At 43.4% G+C, this 25,164-nt stretch overlaps 1 protein-coding gene across 2 annotated transcripts in view; it reads left to right on the top strand.

The window, feature by feature from the left end:
• AHI1 (Abelson helper integration site 1) overlaps positions 1-25,164 on the top strand; it is a 922,284-nt gene that overhangs the window by 44,885 nt on the left and 852,235 nt on the right. For both annotated transcript variants that reach the window (XM_069235204.1, XM_069235205.1), the window contains exon 4: positions 6,884-7,497. In XM_069235204.1, coding sequence (XP_069091305.1) covers positions 6,884-7,497 — 614 coding nt within the window. The remainder of the gene's footprint in view (positions 1-6,883; positions 7,498-25,164) is intronic.

The raw sequence follows: 25,164 nt of genomic DNA, 5'->3' as shown, positions 1-25,164 counted from the left end.
AAAAACACATTGTCACGGTTGACTCGTCGCTTACGGGAAGGACCAGATGGAACTGCAGGATAGTCTTGCTTCTTGTAGGTCATACCTTGACCGAGATATGGGCGACCCTTTCTGGTAGCCATGGTGCTGCTGACAAGGGAACGTCAAGGCAGTCCGTGCCCTCCAAAAGGAGTCCCTGAGGAAAAACCCGAAGGGAAAAAACCTCAATGTCTGGAACTCCCTGGAACAGAAAATAGGCAAATAGGCACAGACAAAGATAAGTCTTCAAATAACAAAAATGTAACTGGAAGGACCAGAAAAAAGGCAAGAAAAAGGCTGAAAAAACGGAACGTGATCACCACCAAAGGAAGTGTTGCAGCGCAATGAGACCAAGAGTCTCAGTCCTTATATACCCAAGAACAGGAAGTGACATTCAGGAAGGAAAAAGACTCCTTGTTAGTTTGGGAAAAACTACCATAGGGAATATGGATGAAGACACCATGTTGGATAGGGATCCTGATGCATGCAGGGAAGAGGAAGTCATGCTGGGAAGAAGAAGAACATAGCTCCACCCAAAAAGAGGCAGGCAAGAAGAGAAAAGAACAAAACAGAAAAGAGAAGAACGGACCAGAACAAAAATAACAGGTAAGTGATATAGTGGGGGGGCTGGGGGCCCACCGTTTATCCCCAGGCCGTGCCGCGCCCCGAGTTCACTGAGGCTCGATGCCCAACCTAAGGCCTCATGCGAGGTAAAGCTGGAAAAAAGGGGTGCGGCATGCCCGGTGGCTGAGGAGATGCACCGCGGCCCTAGCTGCGTCCTGAACCGGTTTGGCAACAGTAGGTCCCCCGTCCCCTGGAGCCCCAGGTTTGTGCTGCTGCAGACGGAAGAACTGACAAACCAAAAAAGGAGCGTGAACAGAAGAGGCATCTTCCCAAAAACACTCGCTCAGAGGGTAGCCTTTCCAATGGATAAGATATTGGAGGCAATTGCGGAACAGACGTGAATAACAAATTTCCTGAACCTCGTACTCGGGTTCATTATTCACCAAAAGAGGAGGAGGACAGGTGAATTGTCTGCCAAAAGGATCAGGCTTATAAGGTTTCAGCTGAGAGACATGAAAGACAGGATGAATTTTCCATGTCCGAGGCAAACGCAGCTGAAAGGAAACTGGTTTGATCTTCTGAAGGATAGAAAAGGGTCCATAATAACAAGGCTTGTACTTTTTTTGTGCTAAACGGAGAGGTAAAAACCGGGAGAAAGCCAGACTTTGTCTTGTACTTTATAAGATGGAGCTTCACAGCGTCTTTTATCAGCCATCCTTTTCATCTGTTGATTGGGAGATAGAAGGTTAGAATGGATTAAGCGTTGAATATTATGTATTATCAAGTACATGAAGTGACTGCAGGAAGTGTAGAAGAGTCTCTTGCTACGGTAGGAAAGGACTTAGGATGAAAACCATATGAACAGAAAAAAGGAGTGTTTTTCGAGGCACTATGTACTGTATTATTGTATGAAAATTCAGCCATAGGTAAATATGCGGACCAGTTATTCTGAGTAGTATTACAAAAACAATGTAGATATTGTTCCCGTTCCTGATTTAGACGTTCCGTCTGCCCATTAGTCTGAGGGTGGAAACCAGAAGACAAGGCTACCTCGATATGTAAAGCCCTACAGAAATGCTTCCAAAAACGTGATATATATTGCGGACCACGATCGGAAAGGATAACGTGAGGGAGACCAGGAAGACGAAATATGTCTTGTATAAAGATTTGACTTAATTCTTGGGATGTGGGTAGTTTCTTTAGATCAGTGAAATGAGCCATTTTAGTGAAGGAATCCACAGTCACCATTATCACTCGATTACCTGCTGAGGGCGGTAAGGAACACATGAAATCCATTGATATTGTATGCCAAGGAGCTGGTGGTACAGGTAATGGATGAAGTAATCTTGCAGGCTTGGTATGGGGTGTTTTAGCTTGGGCACAGATGGGACAAGACGCCACATAACTCTCAGTATCTTTCTTAAGCGTAGGCCACCAGAAGGACCAGAGAAGTAGTTCTTGTGTGGCCTTAATACCACGATGGCCTGCTACAGGGGAGTCATGACACATTTGAAGTGCTCTCCTTTGTACCATTTTGGAAGGAAGAAATAATGCATCATTATAGTAGAAATGTTCCTTGACTTTGTGTAACTTTGGACGTAGTTCTTTCATTTCTGAATCTGAGAGAATGGAGTATTCTGACCGTACTTTGTCGAGAAAAGACTGTACTAGTCCAATGATTCTTTCTGGTTCAATGAGATGTTGTGAAGGGGAATCGATACCTTCAGGGTAACATCGTGACAAGGCATCTACAAATGTATTCTGAGAACCAGGGATATAGGTAATATAAAAATCAAATTGACTAAAAAAGAAGGCCCAACGGGCTTGGCGACTGTTCTGACATTGGAAGTTACATAGACATTGTAAATTTCGGTGGTCAGTTCGTAATTCAAATGGTTCTCTAGATCCCATAAGGAAGTGTCTCCATTCGTTACATGCTGTTTTTAGTGCTAGAAGTTCCCGTTCCAAAACAGAATAATTACGTTCAGAATCCGATAGCACATGAGACAGATAAAAGATTGGATGTTCTAATCCATTGTCAACTTGTCTTTGTAGTAAGGAAGTCCCTGTAGCGCTCTCCGAAGCATCAGTGACCACGATAAATTGCTTGGTGGTATCAGGATGTCATAGTATTGGAGCTTGGGTAAAGGCATGTTTTACGTTTTGGAAGGTACTTTCGGCCATATCAGACCAGATAGAACCATTTAGTAAATTCTCTTTCTTAAGAGTTTGTGTAATTTGGCTGGTTTGCTGAGCGAAATCTGAAATAAATTGACGGTAAAAGTTGGCCAACCCTAAGAAACACTGTGTATCTTTGATGGAAGAGGGGGATGGCCAGTCTTGGATAGTCTGGACTTTCTCTGGATCCATAGCAATACCAGCTTGACTGATGTGATACCCTAAATATTTCACTTCTGTTTTGTCGAATTCGCATTTCTCTGGTTTACAGAACAGTTGATGTTGTCTAAGTCTACCTAGGACTTGAGTTACATGCACGGTATGATGTTCAGGATTTCTAGAGTATATCAGGATATCATCCAAGTAGATAACCACAGTATGATTTAACAGATCAGAAAATATCGAATCCATAAATCTCTGAAATATTGAAGGGGCATTGGTTAAACCAAAGGGCATTACTCAATGCTCATAATGACCAAAGGGAGTGCGAAAGGCAGTTTTCCATTCATTGGTTTCTTTTATTCCTAACAGATGGTAAGCTCCCCTAAGGTCTAACTTTGTAAATCTGTGCACCCCTCTGACTGATTCCAAGATATATCTTATTAAGGGTAACGGGTATTGGTCCTTTATGGTGTGTTTATTTAACCCACGAAAGTCTATAGAGAGATGTAGATCCTTCGTCCTTTTGGGCACGAAGAAGAGAGGAGCCCCAGCTGGGGAAGAAGATGGAGCAATCAGACCACTCTGAAGTACCTTCTATCAAAGAGAACAACTGCACCAGGTTCCAATGGAATGGTACAATCGTACTCTCTGTGTGGAGACAGTACTGGTACTGGTTTTGTTGGTTTTTGAAACACGTCTGCATAATCCATGTAATGATTAGGTACACCTTCAATAGCATTTATGGCACATCCTACTTCTGGTACTGTGGATAACATTTTCTTTGGTGACCAATATGTTCCTGAAGCATAACAGTGGTTTTGACAAAATTGCGAGGAAAGAGAAATAGTTCTGGTTTCCCAGTTTATATACGGGTTATGCCTTGTAAATCAGGGTATACCTAGGATTATGGTATGGTTAGTTGTGGATATCAAATCAAAAGAAACATGTTCTTGATGTTTTCAAAAGTGTAAACACAAGGCGGGGTAGCGTTGATGACAGGACAGGAGGCTAACAAAGAACCATCCACGGTATGATCTTGCTCTGGAATATCTTTTGATACTCGAGGGATCCTGTGCTCCATGTCTCATCCATATAGATTCACTGGCCCCGCAGTCTAATAATGCCAAAGCTCTTTCTTCCCGACCGTCAGGTAAATGTAGGGTAATTGGTAACAAAAACAATGTAGTGGCATTTTCATTAGAGGAACTGACAGAAGGTATTGCAGAGAATCCTGTCCCCTCCCTTCTCATAGAGGACGGCGATTGGCATTTCCCGAGGACTTTACTGGACGGACTGGACAAGTACGTAGCAGGTGGCCAGCAGCTCCACAATAGAGGCATAATCCTTTTCTACGCCTATTCTCGCGCTCACTTGCAGTGAGAGGGCCACGAGCAGTGTCTATTTGCATGGGACCCTCGTCTGTTGCCTCTTTTGAGGCTGGTCGAGTTTCTTCAGAATGATGGATGATTGTATGTGGATTTCCTGCATAAGAAAAACCACAAGTATTTCTTCTTTCTAGACGGCGTTCTTTCAGATGTTACTCTATGGAGAGTGCTTGATCCATCAATCCACGTAGATCTTTCACGGTTGAATGTACTAATTCATCTTTGATTTCATCTTGTTGACCTCTTCGGAACAGAGTTACCAAAGTATGTTCTACCCATGTTGGCTCTGCTGCCAGTTGTCTAAAGCACGTAATATATTGAAGAAGATCCTGGTTACCTTGCTGGATATTGCATAACGCTTCTTCTGCAGACGCCTCTAATCCCGGGCGTACAGACATTTGTTTGAATGCAGTGAGAAAAGCTGAATAGTCCGATAAGATAGGGTCGTTATCGGCTACTAACGGAGTCGCCCAGGCCAGGGCAGGACCAGACAAGGCACCGATGAGGTATCCCACCTTTGTTTTATCTTATGCAAATTGTGTGGGACGAAAAGCAAAATAGACGGTCAGAGCATCAAGGAATTCTCGTAGTGTATTTGGATCTCCTGAGAAACGTGGTGTGGTAGCAGAGACAGTGGGAACATCTGTGGTTCGGGATGCCAGGGCTTGTCGTAAAGCTGCATTTTCATTTCGTACTTGTTGTAGTTCCTGGGCGTGCTGTTGAATAGTTAATAGCAACGACTGGTTGGATTCTGCAGCTGCCGTAGAGCTATCCTCCATGCTGCTCAAAAAAGGCTGGTTTGTTAGGCGCTGTAATCTGTCATGGTTGACTCGTCGCTTACGGGAAGGACCAGATGGATCTGCAGGATGGTCTTGCTTCTTGTAGGTCCTGCCTTGACCGAGATATGGGCGACCATTTCTGGTAGCCATGGTGCTGCTGACAATGGAACGTCAAGGAAGTCCGTGCCCTCCAAAAGGAGTCCCAGAGGAAAAACCCAAAGGGAAAAAAACCTAAATGGCTGGAATTCTCTGGAAAAAAAATAGGCACAGGCAAAGGTAAGTCTTAAAAATATAACTGGAAGGACCAGAAAAAAGGCAAGAAAAAGGCTGGAAAACCGGAGCGTGATCACCACCAAAGGAAGTGTTGCAGCGCAATGAGACCAAGAGTCTCAGTCCTCATAACCAAGAACAAGAAGTGACATTCAGGAAGGAAAAAGACGCCATGTTAGATTGGGAAAAACTACCATAGGGAATATGGGTGAAGACACCATGTTGGAAAGGGATCCTGATGCATGCAGGGAAGAGGAAGATATGCTGGGAAGAAGAAGAAGAACATGGCTCCACCCAAAAGGAGGCAGGCAAGAAGAGAAAAGAACAAAACAGAAAAGAGAAGAACAGAACAAAAATACCAGGTAAGTGATATAGTGGAAGGAATGGGGGCCCACCGTTAATCCCCAGGCCGTGCCGCACCCCGAGCTCGCCGAGGTCCGATGCCCAACCTAGGGCCTCATGCGAGGTAAAGCCAGAAAAAAGGGGCACGGCCCCAGCCACGTCCCAAACCGATTTCCCAGTGTGTGCCACGGCAGGCCGCTGCGCAACACTTTCTGCCTATTAGGAGGTATTTTTATTTGAAATTGGAGACATTGACAGGCCCTTTTTCTAAAAACATGTTTTTATTTCTGATATTCAAAACTACTTTCATGGTGTCAGTGTCACTAAGGATGTTCATTATGTTGAGATCCTCCTTATACTGTTATTCCTTGTCACATTGTTACCCTACCCAATAGGATAATCCCAAACGTTTGCTTCAGGTAGTGTCTTAGTTATATTTTAACCTATCTAATTGCCATTGGTTTTCTTTATGACTTCCAACCTGGGCGGCAAGGACTAACAGAAGAGCTGTGCATTTCTTTAACAACTATCTTAAAAGACAATGATAAAGTAAAATTTGGCATTTGAGGTTAAGACCGGGGTGAAAGCTCTCTTCTGACCAGTTGTCCATTCTCATGGCAGTGTCTGACATTTCAAGCAATCTTGACCCTTAGTTCTTTAAGATACGATCCTTAAGGGACAAATAATCTGCCATTTCTTTCACCTGTTTTACGCCTTTGCCTAAACACTCTAAAGAAACCTAAAATCTTCATATATCATGGGAGTTTAATTGTTCATTTTATCAACTGGTCTCTTAGCCCAGCCCTTTGACACATTGGCTCAGTTTTTGATTCAAGTGATGGCACCATCCAGTTGGATGAGAAGACATTACACTTCCATTAGAAAGTCGGAACATTAAATCTGCTGAAGAGTCATCCATGAAATGTCATCATACTCTTTCCCGTTATTACAATTGAATGTGTCTAACTGTTGGCCTCTTTGATTTCCTCTAAGAGAGTGAGAGTTGGTCATAAGCGGTTGAGAATAAGAGTGTAACTTCTTGTCAAACCACACATACTCTACATTTAAATTATTTGGGGAAGTCATTATACAGTATTGGTAGGGCCCACCCTTTGCATCATTTCGATCTGCGTTATGTGTTTTTCTAAGTGTGCTTAATCATACTTTGTTATGCTTTGTTTCTAGCTTGAAAGTCTTCAGAATAGACTTGTTTTTTCAAAAGAAAATGAAAACGATGTGGTTCATAACAAGGCTGTTTATGATCCAGAAGCAAAGAGCAGTCTCCATACAAAAAAGAAACATAAAGCAGCATTTCTAATTCCTGATGTAGTGCAGCACAATGTTTGTGAAGAGGAGAACATGCAGATAAAACCCACCAAGAAGAAAAAGAAAGCACTTCTTGATGAACAGATACAGTCTGAAGAAAGTATGATGGAAACTGTTTATGAGAATGTTGAAAGTGAAAATGGTAAGGGCCAAACATTATCATCCAAAAAAGAAATACAGAACGCTGTACCTGTGTCCAAAGGTTTTCGAAAGAAGAAGCCAAAGAGTGTCTTTAAAGATGGGCACTATGAAAATGATTTGGAAGAAGATGAACAACAGCTTATACAAGCGTACCAGCTTCAAGTGTTTGAGGAAGAGGCAAAAGAACTCCGAGCAAAGATAAAAAAGAAAATGATGCTTCAGATGGATGAGTTTAAGGAGCAGCCATATGACCAAGAAGTACACTTAAACAATGAAATGGGAAGAAGGAAAAAGAAAAAGAAAGTACTGGAAGTGCCTGATGCAGACACAAGGTACCTTTATTCATTTTGTTCTATTTTTCTTAATTGCCTATTTTACTGAAAACAATTTTGCAGCTGCAGCTGGCCAAAATGTTATTCAAACCACAAACATGCAACCAGCTGAAAGGAAATCCATTTTGTATTGACATTCTAATATGAATCTGTTTCCAAATGAGCATGCTAATCTACTGCCTTTCTTCAAAATATTAAAATTGTCTAGGTTTGTTGAGACCGTGCAAGAAAAGAGAAATCTGTGGTGTTAAAAAAAGTCATTTTGCCCCCTGGTTGCCCTCTGTCAGTGGGTTTCTCTGCTGACTCTTTGCATCCTCCTCAGATTTTCCCCAGATTTGTTTTCGACATGTGTAGGAAAGTAGCCTCTTTCTAGCATGGTTTACCCCCACTTTTTGCCTGTTTGTCAGTGTTTGACTGTGTTCACTGGGATCCTGCTAACCAGGACCCCAGTGATTATGCTATCTCCTTGTAAACGTGGTTGCTGGAACCTTTTTCATCCCACATCTAGCATGCTGGTGCCCCCATGTAAGTCACTAATATATGGTATCTAGGTACCCTGGGCATTGGGGTGCCAGGGAATCCGTATGGGCTGCATCATGTATTATGCCACCCATAGGGAGCCCATGCAAAATGTTCTGCAGGCCTGCCGTTGAAGTCTGCGTGAAAGGGTGCATGCACCCCTTTACTACCATGTCACTGCACCAGGACCCTAAAAGTCACCCCTATGGTAGGCCCTCTCAGCCAAGAGGATAGGGTGCAGGTACCTGTGTGTGAGGGCACCACTGCACTAGCAGAGGTACCCACACAAACTCCAAGCCCATTTTCCTGGACTTCGTGAGTGCGGGACGCCATTTTATGCATGTACTGGACATAGGTCACTACCTATGTCCCGCTACATAATGGTAACTCCGAACCTAGGCATGTTTGGTATCAAACATGTCGGAATTATACCCCAATACTGTTGCAGGTATTGGAAGTATGATTCCATGCACTCTGGGGGCTCCTTAGAGGACCCCCAGTAATGCTACCACCAGTCTTTCAGGGTTTTCTGGGCAGCCAAAGCTGCTGCCACCCCTCAGACAGGTTTCTGCCCTCCTGCTGCTTGATGTGAGTAAGCCGAGGAAGACAGAACAAAGGATTTCCTTAGGGAGAGGGAGGTAACACTCTCTCCCTTTGGAAATAGGTGTGACTGGCTTTGGAGGGGTAGCCTCCGCAAGCCACTGGTTTGCTTTGAAGGGCACATTTGTGCCTCTGTGCATAAACCAGTCCACACTGTTTCAGTGACCACTCTGCTCTGGCATGAAACTGGACAATGAAAAGGGGAGTGACCACTCCCCTGTCCATCACCACCCCAGGGGTGGTGCTTAGAGCTCCTCCAGAGGGTCCCTGGGTTCTGCCATATTGTTCCCAAGGTTGACAGGAACTCTGGGAGCATCTGAGTGGCCAGGCAAGGCAAGTTATGTCAGAGCTCTCTCCTGATAGATGCTTTCCTGGTGAGGTGACCAATCCCCCTTTCAGGGCTATTTAGGGTCTCTCTCTTGCGTGGGTCCTCAGATTTGCTTGCAAGACTCAAGTAGGATTCCTCTGCAACCTCCACTTTGACTTCTGGCCACTGGAACTGCGACTGGACCCTCCAGGAACCGACAACGCTGCAACCAACAAAGAAGATGCTTCTTCAACTTTGTTTCAATGACTCCTGCCAGCTTTGCAACATTTCCCCGGCCGTGCATTCTCAGAAGACAGCAACTCTACCTCCTAAAGAGGTCACTCCCCTGCAACCGCAGGCACCTACAGCAAGTGACGACCGGCTGCGGGGATCTCCCCTCATCCTGATCTGCATGGATCCTGCTTCACGGGTGGTGGTCCGGAGTAGTCCTCTTGATCCTCTCTGCCAGCTCTCCAACTTTGGTGAAGGTAAGCCCTTGCCTTCCCACGCAGGACAGTACCCCTGTGCACTGCATATCTTGCAGCTGACAAGGCTTGTTTGCATCTCCTCCAAGGGATCTTCAGGCAATGTGTAGTTCCATCCCCCAGCACTCCTTTCTGCAAAGCACAGCCTCCTGCATGGTTCTCCGGCGGCGTGGGATCCTCTTTTGTAGTTCTGCGTAGGCTCCTTCAGCAACTCCTGTGTCCCCGTCCTGTGGGACTTCTGCGGGTGCTGCTTCTGCTTCTGTGGACTACCTGCGACACTGAGGGTTCCCTGTGACTCCCCCTCTTGGGTTGGGTCCTGGGCCTTGCTGGCCCCCGGCAGCACCGCTTTTCCACTAACCGTGAGTTTACCTTTGCCAAGGCTTGTTGGTGAAATTCCTGCACCGACACCCGTCTTTAATCTTTACTCCAGCGTTGGACATGATCTGCACCCACCAGGAACTCTTCTCTAGCTCCAGTGCTGCTGTGCTGACATGTTCTTCATCACCGTGGACCAACTCCTGCAAATACAGCTGGGTGGCTCCTACTCCTCCTGGACTCCACTGTGACTCTTGGACTTGGTCCCCTCTCTCCACGGGTCTTCTTTGTCCAGGAATCCACCGCTGGTTTCTTGCAGTCTTCTCTGGGTGTCTTCTTTTTCTTCTTTTCCTCCTTTTGGGTGGTTTGGCGAAATTCCAGTGATTTACTCCAGCTTTCCTGGTCGCTGGGAGGTACTGCGTTTCTTACCTCTGTGGTTTTCTAGTACTCTCACTATTCCACTCGACAGCCAGCAAGAGCCATATCAATTTCTGAGTAGTCCCAGTAGGATCAATGACAGAATTAAAACTTTGGAAAATAATTAAAACTGTTATATGAAATACAGGCTCTGCAAAAATGATTTATGCATAATTAGGACCGTATAAAATATTGATAAAGAATAAACCACTATAGAGATAGTCAAAAGGAAATCATGAAGGACGATCATCACTTATTCTATGACCTAAATTCTTCCACCGGTAGATCAAGGCTTGTGCTATGCTTCCTCTAGCCTGCACATTCCTTAGTATGTAGTTGCCCACTCTCAAACTGAAGCCAGGGCAGTAGTACTACACTCCATGTCTCAATAGTGGGTAGTTGGGTTGTGTTTTTCCAATACATTGTGATGTTTTGCTTAGCTAAGAGCATTACTATATCCATGAAGTCAGTGAAGGGTTTTTCATGTTTGGGACATGGAAATAAAACAAGCATTGTAAATACCAGGGCGTTAGCTAAAGAGTGATCCACTGTGTGCGTTAGCATTTTTGTAATCCTAGTCTAATAAGGTGGGAGAATTATAGGCCCACAGCATATGCAATAGATCAGTATCTAACAAGCAGCATCGAAGGCACCTTGAGTCCCTACAGCATACATTTTATTAACACGTTTGGGTGTCCGATATGCTCTGTTAAAAATATTAAATCAAATGTAGTTAAACCATGTATTGTGTGATATCTTATGTGATAAGTTTGTGCCATTCATTATTGTGAAGGAGTCTTGCTAAATCTAATAACCCAGGATGTACAGAGACGTGCTCTGGATTGATTCCATTAGTGTAGATGTGTCCTGTAAAGCCACTGTATCAATTTAATGCCATGCCCCATTGTGTGCAATATTTGGTGTACTTTGTGTGTGATGGGTTCCGAGGCTTGGAAATAAATCTCAGGGCGCATGACTAATAAAATAATAAGTTCATACGTAAGGAATAGTTCTGAGTGGATATTATAGTTAGCCGTTAGGGTATAAAGTCTAATTACTCACTGTTAGTGAAGAAGTCCCCTAGTGTATGCAGGGCAAACTTAGTCCAGGAACGGTCATGGCTTGAGCAGCACCGACTTGTTTGGGTGGAGAGACCAAAAAGAGGAATTGCAGTGGCATAAGGGGTATTTGCTTTGTAATTAAACAAAGTGTGACTCAGTGTCACAGTCTGCCCAATCTCTGCTGCTGTCCATGCACCAATTCTAACCCCTACAGCCACCCATCCATCATCATGCCTAGGAGTAGGGTCATATTCTTTTCAACACCATTAAACATCGCTGCATTACATAAATCTCTGCCTCGAGCACCACACATGTATCATTCATGTGTAAATGCCACAAAGCCCAATTTACGTATTACATACCAGTATGAAACGTGAAGATATGTCAAATGCCCATGATTATGATTAAATGAATGCCAGACTAACGTGTTGTTCCAAAGCGCCCTCGTGCGCTCGTTATTGTCCAAAGTTCCCCGAATCCACACAGATCACTGGGGCCATGCCCATTGTGGCAGGTTGTTTGATGCGTTTCTCTTTAAACCCCGCCCAGCACCGATTGCGTGCTTTGCCTCGTGGTTCCTGCCCAGAGAAGAAATTCCAAGCCCTGCTTACCTGAAGAGGATCATAGTTATTTCAAAGAGTCATTGCGGGTCGTCTCCAGAATCTCCAGTCGCAGCAATCAAAACCTGCAAAGATAAAGACAAGCGTTACAAGAAATCCCGCAACACCTGCACTACTCAGATACCCAACAAGTTTGCGCACAAGGTTAAGCAGACTACGTAGATGTGCAGAAACTATAGAAGCCACACTGAGAGTGTCTCATTTTTGTTTGTAGAGTAAATACTTGATAATTCATGTACAGAAGTCTCAGGCTTGACACAAAGCCAAATCCTAAAGACTTACAAACTAAAGACTTAAACCTGAACATTGTGATACAAATATTTATGTTGTGTAAAGCAACACAGCTTATGTGGAAACATTATCCTTTATACAGGGAGTGCAGAATTATTAGGCAAGTTGTATTTTTGAGGATTAATTTTATTATTGAACAACAACCATGTTCTCAATGAACCCAAAAAACTCATTAATATCAAAGCTGAATATTTTTGGAAGTAGTTTTTAGTTTGTGTTTAGTTTTAGCTATGTTAGGGGGATATCTGTGTGTGCAGGTGACTATTACTGTGCATAATTATTAGGCAACTTAACAAAAAAAAATATATACCCATTTCAATTATTTATTATTACCAGTGAAACCAATATAACATCTCAACATTCACAAATATACATTTCTGACATTCAAAAACAAAACAAAAACAAATCAGTGACCAATATAGCCACCTTTCTTTGCAAGGACACTCAAAAGCCTGCCATCCATGGATTCTGTCAGTGTTTTGATCTGTTCACCATCAACATTGCGTGCAGCAGCAACCACAGCCTCCCAGACACTGTTCAGAGAGGTGTACTGTTTTCCCTCCTTGTAAATCTCACATTTGATGATGGACCACAGGTTCTCAATGGGGTTCAGATCAGGTGAACAAGGAGGCCATGTCATTAGATTTCCTTCTTTTATACCCTTTCTTGCCAGCCACGCTGTGGAGTACTTGGACGAGTGTGATGGAGCATTGTCCTGCATGAAAATCATGTTTTTCTTGAAGGATGCAGACTTCTTCCTGTACCACTGCTTGAAGAAGGTGTCTTCCAGGAACTGGCAGTAGGACTGGGAGTTGAGCTTGACTCCATCCTCAACCCGAAAAGGCCCCACAAGCTCATCTTTGATGATACCAGCCCAAACCAGTACTCCACCTCCACCTTGCTGGCGTCTGAGTCGGACTGGAGCTCTCTGCCCTTTACCAATCCATCTGGCCCATCAAGACTCACTCTCATTTCATCAGTCCATAAAACCTTAGAAAAATCAGTCTTGAGATATTTCTTGGCCCAGTCTTGACGTTTCAGCTTGTGTGTCTTGTTCCGTGGTGGTCGTCTTTCAGCCTTTCTTACCTTGGCCATGTCTCTGAGTATTGCACACCTTGTGCTTTTGGGCACTCCAGTGATGTTGCAGCTCTGAAATATGGCCAAACTGGTGGCAAGTGGCATCGTGGCAGCTGCACGCTTGACTTTTCTCAGTTCATGGGCAGTTATTTTGCGCCTTGGTTTTTCCACACGCTTCTTGCGACCCTGTTGACTATTTTGAATGAAACGCTTGATTGTTCGATGATCACGCTTCAGAAGCTTTGCAATTTTAAGAGTGCTGCATCCCTCTGCAAGATATCTCACTATTTTTGACTTTTCTGATCCTGTCAAGTCCTTCTTTTGACCCATTTTGCCAAAGGAAAGGAAGTTGCCTAATAATTATGCACACCTGATATAGGGTGTTGATGTCATTAGACCACACCCCTTCTCATTACAGAGATGCACATCACCTAATATGCTTAATTGGTAGTAGGCTTTCGAGCCTATACAGCTTGGAGTAAGACAACATGCATAAAGAGGATGATGTGGTCAAAATACTAATTTGCCTAATAATTCTGCACTCCCTGTAGGTAATTACAATAATAGTAATTGCATGTTTTGTTTCATATTGTTGCATGTGAGATTGCAAGGAATGTCTCTAATCATTGTTTCTGTGTTATAGTTGCAACTGACTACACATCAGGGAAGGTCGAAAACTGAGTACGCTGGTCAGTGGTTACTAGAAGACTTGAGATATTCACAACTACACTAAAGCCTAATCTTCTCTCCAGCTGCATAGCAGGGAGACATTTCAGTAGTTCACCTAAAACCAATCTATGGGTGGCAGGAGGGCAGTGGGCAAGTAAGACTACAGGAGTGCTACAGAACTAACATTAGTTTTCACCTTCCTGTGAAGGGCGACACCTGTCGCCAAGATACCGTGCACCAGAATAGCCTTTGCCCCAGGTTTAACCTCTTTGCTTGCGGTTCATATAAGGCTCAGGTAGGGACCATTGGAGCACAGGTGGAGAGCCATTATCGGCTCTGCGAAGCCACATCGTAGGCATTACCAGGTAGGATCCTACGTAGCTAATCTGACAGAAGGCAAAGCCCACGATGCTCGCTTCGCCCAGACAATATAGAGCCCCAAGATATCTCATTACTGGGCATTGCTGCCATTCTTAATTCCATGCAAGCGGAAAATAAACCTTGCGTCAGGATGTAACTGCATTGCAGGCTCAACTCAATTAGAGAAGCCTAAAGTAGGTTATCCATGGAGTTTACCTCCTATAACCTAGCTCATTAATAAACCAGTCTTTAAACCTACTATCTTCCATGTTAAAGGTGGCACAGCTTCCCCCTCTGACTCCGCCTTTGGCGGAACAACTCAAGTTCAGGTAATTACTCAGGTGCCCATACCCCTTTCTCCACCAGAGCCCTTTTATGGTGATAACACCAATTTTGCCATATTTATGAATCAAAGCTACTTACACTTCATGGCTCGCCCAACAGCCTTCCCAGATGGCACTTCCAGGGTAGCTTTCCTTCTTTCATACTTAGGCGATGACGCAGCTCGATGGTCCATACCATTACTGGATCAAGGTGATCCGTTATTGTATAATTATAGGAATTTCAAGGAAGCTGTGTAAATTGTTTGCACAGCACATGTTCGTTCAAGCCGCAGGTAACTAGCTATTGAATTTAAAGCAAGGCTCCTCTGATTTAATAAATTGCAGCTTAACCTTCAACCTTCTCGTGCTAGAGCCGGATTGGCCAGAAGCTAAAAGAATTTCCCTGTTTTATCGAGGGCTTAGAGATGAACTAAAGGACCTACTGTCACAAATTGTAGACCCACCTGAGGATGTAGCAGAATTTGTAGATTTAGTAGTCCGATTAAATCATAGTCTTCAGGAGCGACAATCAGAAAAAGGAAGAATCTCAGAGAATAGGTTCATAGTACTCCGAGATAAGCCCAAACCTGAACCAATGCAACATGTAGAAAGCACAGTAGAATCTGTGCAAATAAACTGAATTAAGGGTCCCCTTACAAAGGAAGAAATAGAGAAATGAAGGAAATTAAACCAGTATCTATACTGTGGCAAAACAGGGCACTTCGTAAAGGAGTAAACTTCTCAACCCACAACCTTTAAGGGCTTAAAAGGCAGTTCCACAGCTGCCCCAGTCTTAGCCAATGAGATTGTATTGTATTGTAATAGTATTTATATAGCGCTTACTACCCCTGACGAGGCGTCGAAGCGCTTTTCGGCGAGTAGCACACTATTTCGGAACCCAACAAGAATTAGTGATGGATTAGTATCGGGAAATATGAGTACAGATTTAGTATTATTATGAGTTAATTTGAGCCGCGGATATGAGAGTTTGTTAGTTAGATTGAATGGAGTAATGGAGGGGTGGAGGAGGAAAGAATCCAAAAGTGTTAATTGGGAGTATATGGTAATAGGATTTAGGCTTGGGATGAGTAAAGGGGGATTGAGGAGGGAAGAGTCTGTGGAAGGGGTTAGGGAGATCATAGTAGCAGGGTGAGATAAATGAGGGCAAAATTAGTAGGGTTGTTTGGGAGTTCATGGTAGTAAAGTGAGGTTTGGTGAGTTTGATGTGGAAGCGGAGGGAAGAGCTTAGGCACAGTTATTTAGGAGATGAAAGTAGTAGAATGGATTTGGGATGAGTCCGAGTGGGAATGGAGGATAGATTGATAGAGATATGACATATGATGATGGGTAGATAAGTGTGATAGAAGATGAGAGCAGGGATTCATAGATATCTAGTAAATAACCCACCCAGGAGCCATGCAATGACCCACAAACATGCCAAGCACAGAACAACATCCACACACATATATATATAATATATATATATAGATATACACACACACACACATATATGTACATACAATACATATTTAGAACCATGGGTAAATATACTTAGTTAAACAGGTTTAAAGAGTGTGTGTGTATTTCATTGTTATGACATAGTAGGGATACATAATTTCTAAAGAACTATACATAACTAAAAATATACACATAATCAGAAAAAATATTTATCAACATAGGCAAATGCAGTCCATACTTGTTTGAATACGGTGGTTATGAAAGAAAGAGACAACTCCTGAGTAGTTTTCTGAAGACAAGAAAGTTATCTGTGGCTCTTATAGTTGGGGGTAATGAATTCCATAGTTTGGCTGCTTGAACGGAGAAGGATGTACCACCTATAGTGTTTTTCTTGTATGGTGGTTTTCTAAGGTGGGGTGCCAATCTTGAGCGGAGGTTTCTGTGTTGAATGTATTTGGTTATTTTGTTTCTGATAAAAAGTGGTCCTGTTCCATGTATAGCTTTGTGGGTGATACAAAGCAGCTTGAAAGTGCATCTTCGGGCAATGGGTAACCAGTGTAGTGCTCTCAAGGCAGGGGAGATGGGGGCTTGCGGCTTTACATGTAATAGTAGCCTGGCTGCGGAGTTCTGAATACGTTGTCGTTTTTTCATAATAGATAGAGATGATCCATGGTAGAGGCCATTGGCATAATCCAGTTTGGATAGTACAAACAAGATAGTAGCTTGCACCTTGTGTGGAAATCCGAGGTGGGGGAAGAAGCGTTGTCGAGTCTTCAAGTTGATGAAGCTTGTTCGTGCTAATTTGTCCACTTGGGCATTCATAGTTAACTTGGAGTCCATGATGATTCCAAGGTTTTTACTTCCTTGGATAATCAAGGAGGTGGTCCAAGATCGTCAGGCCAGACGCATAGAGGGTCATAACTTTTCCAGTCACCACATATGAGTATTTCTGTTTTGGAGGTATTTAGTTTGAGATGGCTCCAGGTCATCCACTGATCAACGGCTCTGAGGCAACTGAAGATTTCTGAGTTTTCAATGTTTTTGGGGCATTCTACTTTAAGTAGTATTTGTGTCATCTGCATAGTTGTAGCACGTGAGATGAAGATCATTGATCAGTTCTGGTAATGGTATCATGTAGATGGTGAAAAGCAAAGGTGACATGATTGATCCTTGGGGGACCTCTGCTTTTGTGAGGTAGGGTTTGGACGAGAAGGGGGGCGAGTAGATGATATTAGATCTTTTTTGAAGATAGGAAGTAATCCAGTCGAGAGCAGTCACATGTATGCCGGCTTCGTGGAGTCTTTGAATTAGGGTGTCATGGTCAATCGTATCAAAGGCTGCTGAGAGGTCCAAGAGAAGTAGTGCAGCAACTCCATTGCGGTCAACTGTGTTTTTAAGATCATCCCAGATTGCTCTGAGTGCTGATTCAGTGCCTCTTCCTGGGCGGAATCCAGTTTGGAAGTCTGAAAGTATAGAATTGTCTTCAATGAGAGCCTACGTGACATGGCGCCCCCACCGTTTGGTCAGGCTCTAATTTTCGGGTCCTCCGGAGTATCTCTGTCTCATTATATATAATGACGCCTCAATACCGGATGCGGAGACGCCCGTGGTACTGATGACTTCCACCCCAGCTCTTATTTGCAGCTGGAGGTTGTTCAAGCTTAAACCTTAAAAGGAAAGCCCTATTTGGTGTGCCTTCTCTGAATTATAGTGTCACTACAGTGGCAAATCCACAGCAGGTACAAATAGCGGTTAATATGAGACAACCTCTAACTACACATTTATTAGCGAATGGCCTAACGCCACAGGGGGGTCCAGTCACATTTGTGGTGGATGCCCATGCAGCTTTTATAACAGAACTTTTTTATTCTTGGGTCACATTTCCAGCAGTTGATGGGAACACAAATACATTTCACCAATATACACTTGCAAATGCGCCTGGACAATACAGAGCATACGCATATTTAGAAATACCTCTCTCTTATCAAGAACATAATAATTGGTTTGATGGCGCCCTACCCCACACAATATTACCAGTAAGGTTAGGTCCTCTAAGTAATGACGGTCCTACCTAGCCTTTATTGGCCACTTACACACCACATCCTGCGGTTGCAAATTTAGCGGTAGCTGAGGTTTGTCGTTTATATACTGAATTAACAGCGATATATAGACGATTGGTACAATTTGTAATGCAAACACTAAATACAAACCCAGCACGTGCTGCTCCAGCACATCCACATGCAGCAGGACCTGGTATAAATCCTGCGACTGTACATTCGATTATGGGTAAAGTACCCGCCAAACGAGAGGAAAAGCACAAAAGATTAATGCCCTGGAGGCAGTATTTCCCCATACGGGACCTCAGGATAAACATAGAATATCAACGATGTGCTTGCCCTTTGGGATGGTCCCTACAGTAGATAACTGTAACACCTGGGGCACAGAGTTTGCTGCGCTCTATACAACCGCACATGGAACATCAACACTTGCCAGTTTCCCGGAGATGTTGAAACAAATTCAAGATGAATACAGGGCTGCCCCGGCCCTAGACTTGGGGATGCAATTGATGGGCAGTTTTGCCACAGTATCCTCAATCATTTTAAGTAATCTTAAAGTGGAAGCGGTAGCGCTTGCAGTGTGCATGCGGCTCCATGACGATCCTCAACAGGATCAGGAACGAGAGCTGCCGAAAAATAATCGCTGAAACTTATTCTAGCATTGGTCGAGACTGCTTAGGGGCCAGACCACAAAAAACACAATTTCAGGGTAAATAGAGTAAAGATTACCCCAAGCAGGCACCTGAGGGCAATAAGAAACGCTGGGATAAAAAGCAACAAACACCTAAAAAAGAGAGGGGAGAATCTCCACGTATGGAGAGCCCACAGAACAGATATAATCTCAGAAATTGAGAATATAAAAACGCCTGATAGATATCAATATACTGATACATGCCAAACTCGTTCCTTTCAGGACTCATCGGAAAAACAAAATGAGAGAGGTGGGCGATCAGAGCGAAGGACAGAGTACGTGAAACGGAGACAGGAATCACAACGCTCTTCGGAGGTTTCTGTTAAAAAGGAAGAGAAACCCACCCAACAAAAACCACATTTCAAAAATAAAAAGGTGGCAGCAGTTGCAGTCTGACATGCCACTCAGGAAGAGGGTGCTCTTGAACAACAAGAAATGGGCTCTAGCATTGCTAGACAGCGCAGCAGAGGTCACAATAGTTCACCGGAATCTTCTAGAGCATCTGATGACTTTATACAAGTAGAAACTGCGGACATGCGTGTCTCCACGTCTGATAGGGTGTATAAAGTAATGCTACAGTTAGAAGGAGACGTTGAACGCATAATAGACACAATCTTTTGGGATAGCGTGGTGAACATATATGATGTTTTGTTGGCCAAACGAGATTGGCCACCTAAATATGTCCGTACCTGCCCATATGGAGAAGATGTCACTAAGCCTTCCTTCTCGCTCCTTGTTCCAGAGAAACTCGCCGAATCCTATTCCATTGAATGGGCTTTAGCAGAAGCACCCGCATTATACAGAAATCACGTAGGATGGGATAAAGAACCCCCCTACCATTTAATTCTAATTAAAAGTCAACCTCAACCGCAACCACAGCATCCTATAAAATATGAAGAAAAAGCACCCGTGAGAGAAATGTTCACGCAATTAGAGTACCAGGGCGTAATTGAACCCTGTGTCTCGCCAATGAATAATCCATTATTCCCAGTAGCTAAGCCAGACCATTCATATAGAATAGTCTCAGACTACAGACATTTAAACAGTCATACACGCACTTATGCTATCCAAAACTCGCATAGCACAGCACTAATGAACAACATAGTGCGTAAAAAATACAAAACAACACTGGACATTTCCAATGTTTTTTTCTGCCAGAATATAGGGACAGATGTACAAAGCGAAATTCGCAGTTTGCGCCATGCAAAACGCGCATCGCGATGCACATTCCCATTTTGCGAGTCGGTACCAACTCGCAAAATAGGAATGCGACTCGCAAATAGGAAGGGTTGTTCCCCTTCCTATTTGCGATTCGCACCGCGATGCAGAATTGCAATTCGCAGTTAGCACCCATGTGAAGTGGGTGCTAACTCATTCGCAAAAGGGAAGGGGTCCCCATGGGACCCCTTCCCCTTTGTGAATGGCGCCAAAAATATTTTTTCAGAGCAGGCAGTGGTCCAATGGACCACTGCCTACTCTGAAAAAATTAAACTAAATGGTTTCATTTTCCCGAGTGTATTGCAACTCCTTTTCCTTTAAGGAAAACGGGCTGCAATACCAAAAGAAAACCTGCTTTATTAAAAAAGCAGTCACAGACATGGAGGTCTACTGTCTCCAACAGGCCACCATCCCTTTGAGTGCAGGGAATTGCAAGGGGGTCGCAAATTGCGACCCACTTCATTAATATTATTGAGGTGGGTCTTTGCGACCCCCTTGTGATTCGCAGGTGGTGTCAGGGACACCATTCTGCATATGGTTTTGCGAGTCGCAAAACCATTACTACTTACATCTGGCCCATAGCGCCTTAGAGTAGAGACTTAACAAGTTTCAGTGCACTAGGCTCCCAGAAAAATTCTGTTGTTTACCTCAGGGGTATAAGAACAGCCCAGGACTTTTCGCAGCTCGTGTTACTGCAATTTTGCACGAGATTGACCCTGAAGCATTGTCCTATGTAGATGATATTTATCTTACGGATGATGAATTTCTACAACATTTAAGACGGGTAACCCGCATTGTTGTAGGATTTGCTGAATTTGGCTACAAATTCAAATTCAAAAAAACAAAAATCGCCTTCCTCAGCGTCCTGTTCCTGGGATATGAGCTGTCAAGTGAAGGAAAGAGCCTAGCGCCACAATTCTTAGAGAAGTGCGCACAGTTACAACCACCAAATACGATTAAAAAACTCCAGTCTCTATTGGGTTTCCTAAATTTTGGCAAAACCTACATTCCAGACTATGCTACACGCATAAAACCTTTATATGATCTAATGCGTCCCGATTTGTTCAAGTAAATTCTGGACAATTAAACATATACGCATTCTTGGAGAGTTGCAGACAGACATGCTTGCAGCACAACACTTACACACGAGAGACAACAAAACACATTTAGTCATCAGAGTAATAGCTGGGGCCATCGGTTTCACCTATGTGACATTCAATGAAGGTGAGACAGTCCCGATTGCATACAAATCACACTTATATTCAGCGGCAGAACAATTCTTTGCTCCTACTGAGAAAATTCTCACTGCTGTACCGATGGCTGTCATTAAAGAAAGACCTCTTGCCCAAGGAAAACGCATTATTGTCGTTTCTCCAAACCCAGACCTAGAGGCTGTTACAGAAGCCAGTGTTACAAACGCAAAAGCATTACATCCACGTTGGATACAATGGGCTACGTCTCTGACAGCCACTGATGTAGACTACATTTTTGACCCAAAGTTACAAACTCAAGAATTTTTACAATACGAAATACAATACCCAGTTCCAGCAAATACATTGCCCATTGAACAATATCATACAGTCATGTACACCGATGGCTCAGCACAACCTGCAGTTGGTACCAAACACCAATATTCTGCTGCTTGCGCACTCAGAAGTGGCTATATGGAGGGAGATAAATATTGCCCTCGACATACCTTTACGCAAACCGTAGGGGATTGCACAGCACAGTTGGCAGAACTAAAAGCTCTGCTGATGGCACTGGAACACACGGATCCTGCACAGCCTACGCTGATTGTTTGTGATTCATATTATTGTGTCCAGTCCTTTAATGAATACCTGCATTATTGTTGCCAGAATGGGTTAAGAGATTCCAAAGGCAACACCATCAAACACAGACTTCTGTGGGGGAAAGTAGCAGATCTGAAAGAGACACTACCAAATGTCCATGTTGTACATACACTTGGACCCCAGCATGTTGGGATACAGATGACAGAAAACAAGTCAACTCAGCAGGTCACACGTCTACCCATCAAGTGTATCATCTAGTTTGGCCTGAAATAATCCTGTATGTGCAGTGTTCCATCACAGTTCAGTCTGATTTTAGGGATCTCCTGGCTTATAAAACACAATCCTCAGATCTATTGAGAACAAAGAATAGTAACACTAGGTTCACGTCACTGTAGGATGCATTGTTACCCATCTGGATGTAGTCGGGGGCCAATCACTGCGATCCAGAATCAACACCCCAACAAAAGCATGTCAGTAATCAGTGGTATTCTCAATGAATACACAGATCTGGCTGAAGTATTCGACAATCAAAAGGCAACCACTTTACCCCCGTATCGCAGCTTTGACTGCAGAATAGACTTGATACCAGGGGCAAAATTACCTTGTAGTAAGGTGAATGTGCTAACTGAGAAGGAAACAGCATTTAAAACAATGCCTTGATGACTACCTTGTAATTGAGCTCATTAGACATTATACATCACCAGTTCCTCACCTCTCTTCTTTGTAACCAAAAAAGGTGGGGAACTTAGGGCTTGTATAGATTACCGCACCCTAAATGCCATCACAATAAAAAAACTGTTTCCACTGCAGTTGATACTCAGTTTGTTAGACCAGGTGAAGAATGTAGTAACCTATATCAAGTTAGGCTTACGAGGGGCTTACCCCTTGGTCAAAGTCCGAAGCAGTGATAAGTGGAAAACTGCTGTTTGGATGAAATTTTGACTTTTTGATGATCAAATAATGCCCTTTGGGCTTTGTACTGCTCCGACCACATTCCAGTGTTTTATGGACGAAGTTTTACGGGAGTTTTTTGACATATCTTATGTAGTCTACATTGATGACATTTTAATTTACTCTACTTCTATATCTGATCATGTCCAGCAGGTGCATGCCATTCTCCAATAACAGTGCAAATAGAATTTGTATGATAAGTTTGAGAAGAGTGAGTTCATACCACCAAGGTAGGGTTCTTGAACCCCACCGGAATCTGTATGGGTACCTAAAAGGTTAAGCCCGTTTTCAATTGGCCTTCACCAACCAACGTTAAGCAAATTCAGAAGTTTTTGGGTTTTACTAATTTTTAGAGACAATTTATTTCTAATTGTTCTAACATCATTGTGCCTATAACCTGATTACTTCAAAAGGGAGTACGGTGTAATTGGGACACTCAGGCAGAAAAAGCTTTCCAGCAATTAAAACACAATTCACTACAGCCCCCATATTGGCCCGCCCAGATCCAAGCAGTCTCTACATAGTGGAAACGGATGCCTCGAAGACAGCCATAGGAAGGGTTTTATCACAAAGAAATAAAATAACTGGACAGTTACTCCCTATTGCCTTCTATTCCTGCAAATTGTTACCTGCAGAGGATAGCTACCCAATAGCTGACAGAGAACTCTTAGCCATTAAGGCAGTGTTTGAGGAATGGTGTCACTATTTAATCGAAGCGAAACATCCTATAACCATTTATACGAACCATAGAAATTTGCAATTCCTGCGATCAGCCCGAGCTCTCCAAGTGCGTCAGTAAAGATGGACATTATTTTTTAATGATTACAACTTTCTGATCACATATCGTCCAGGTAAAGAAAATGCTAAAGCTGATGCCTTTATTCCACCTCTGGGACCCAGAAATGCTAGAGATATCAGACAGTCCAATGCCTTTCATTGTGCCACATTTTATTTTAATTTTTAAAGAGGTTAGTTCTAAGACATTGTGTACATAGCAGACAATACATAAAGACCTAAGCTATCAAGATTGCCTTCTCAAATTACGTAATAAGTTGCACTTAACCGCTCTATTGCAAGCTTTAAAATTGTGTCATGACAGCGTGTTAGCTAATCATCCAAGCATACAGAAGACCCTGTAATTAGTACAGCAAGACTTTTGGTGGCCCTCCATGACTAAAGATGCACATGGTTATGTTACCACCTGTGATATTTGTACCCGGAGTAAAACAAGACATACAGCTCCTAGTGGTTTATTGCAACCAATCCCATGCCTCCTAAGCCCTGACGTACTGTGTCAATGGATCTGATTGTGGAATGACGACCCCTTCCTCCCCCCTGTTCACACCACTGTTCTGACAGTTGTGGATCATGTTTCTAAAAAGGCCCACTCTATACCATTAACTCCTATTCCTACTGCACCTGCATTAGCTACTGTTTTTCTGACACACACAGTCTGTTACATGAGTTACCATTGTTTTTGGTTACGGGCAGCGAAACACAATTTGTTTCCCACATCGGAAAGGCACTGCAAAAATCTTTAGACATGGTTGTTTGCTTGTCCAACAGTTATCCCCAAACAGATGGCAGGCAGAGAAAACAAATCAAGCTCTGGAACAGTATTTACATTGTGTATTAGTGGGTATGAACGATGACTCCAATTGGTCACAATTAAGGGCCAAAGTTTGCGTATGATAATTCAGAACACATATCTCTCAGTATGTCACCTTTTACTGTGTGACTGGTTATCACCCAAAAACAACACCCTGGGAACAGTGTACTTCGGCCACTATGGTGCCTGCAAGCCATAACCGCCATTCAACTCTCCACGCCATTTGGAACACGGGCCGTTACACATTGGCCCAAGCAAAGGAATCCTTCAAGCACTCAGCTGACAGACATTATGCTCCGGCACCTATTTATCACATAAGTGAGAAGGTTTGGCCTTCTACAAAGAATCTCGCCTTGTAAGGGCAAATAAAGTTTCTCCCCAGGTTCATTGGCCAATATCCCGTTGTTGATATTATCAATTCTGTGGCTATATGCTTAAAATTCCCCCCTACCCTACAGATACAACCTGTGTTTCACACCTCCCTTCTCCAACCTTATCAGTCAGGCACTCAATAACCTTCTTCCCCCTTCCCCAGTATGGATAGATTACCATAAAGAATTTGAAGTGAAAGCAATTCTCGATCCCCACCGCACCCAGGATAAACTGTAATATTTACTGGATTAGAAGGGGTTTGGTCCTGAACAGTGATCCTGGGAACCCTTTTCCCATGTCCGTCATGCTCCCGGCCTGATGCGGTAATTTTTTATGCCTGCTGTCCTGCTAAACCACAACCTGTCCAGCCACTCCTAGGGGCCATTTTGGGGTAATGTGGGTACTGTCACGGTCTACCTAATCTCCACAGCTATCCACACACCCAATCCAACCCCTGTAGTCATCTTTCCACTATCA

The sequence above is a fragment of the Pleurodeles waltl genome, chromosome 5 (assembly GCF_031143425.1).
Source record: "Pleurodeles waltl isolate 20211129_DDA chromosome 5, aPleWal1.hap1.20221129, whole genome shotgun sequence".
NCBI lineage: Eukaryota > Metazoa > Chordata > Amphibia > Caudata > Salamandridae > Pleurodeles > Pleurodeles waltl.
The sequence above is the reverse complement of the archived record's forward strand: the minus strand, read 5'-3'. Positions and strand labels throughout refer to the sequence as shown.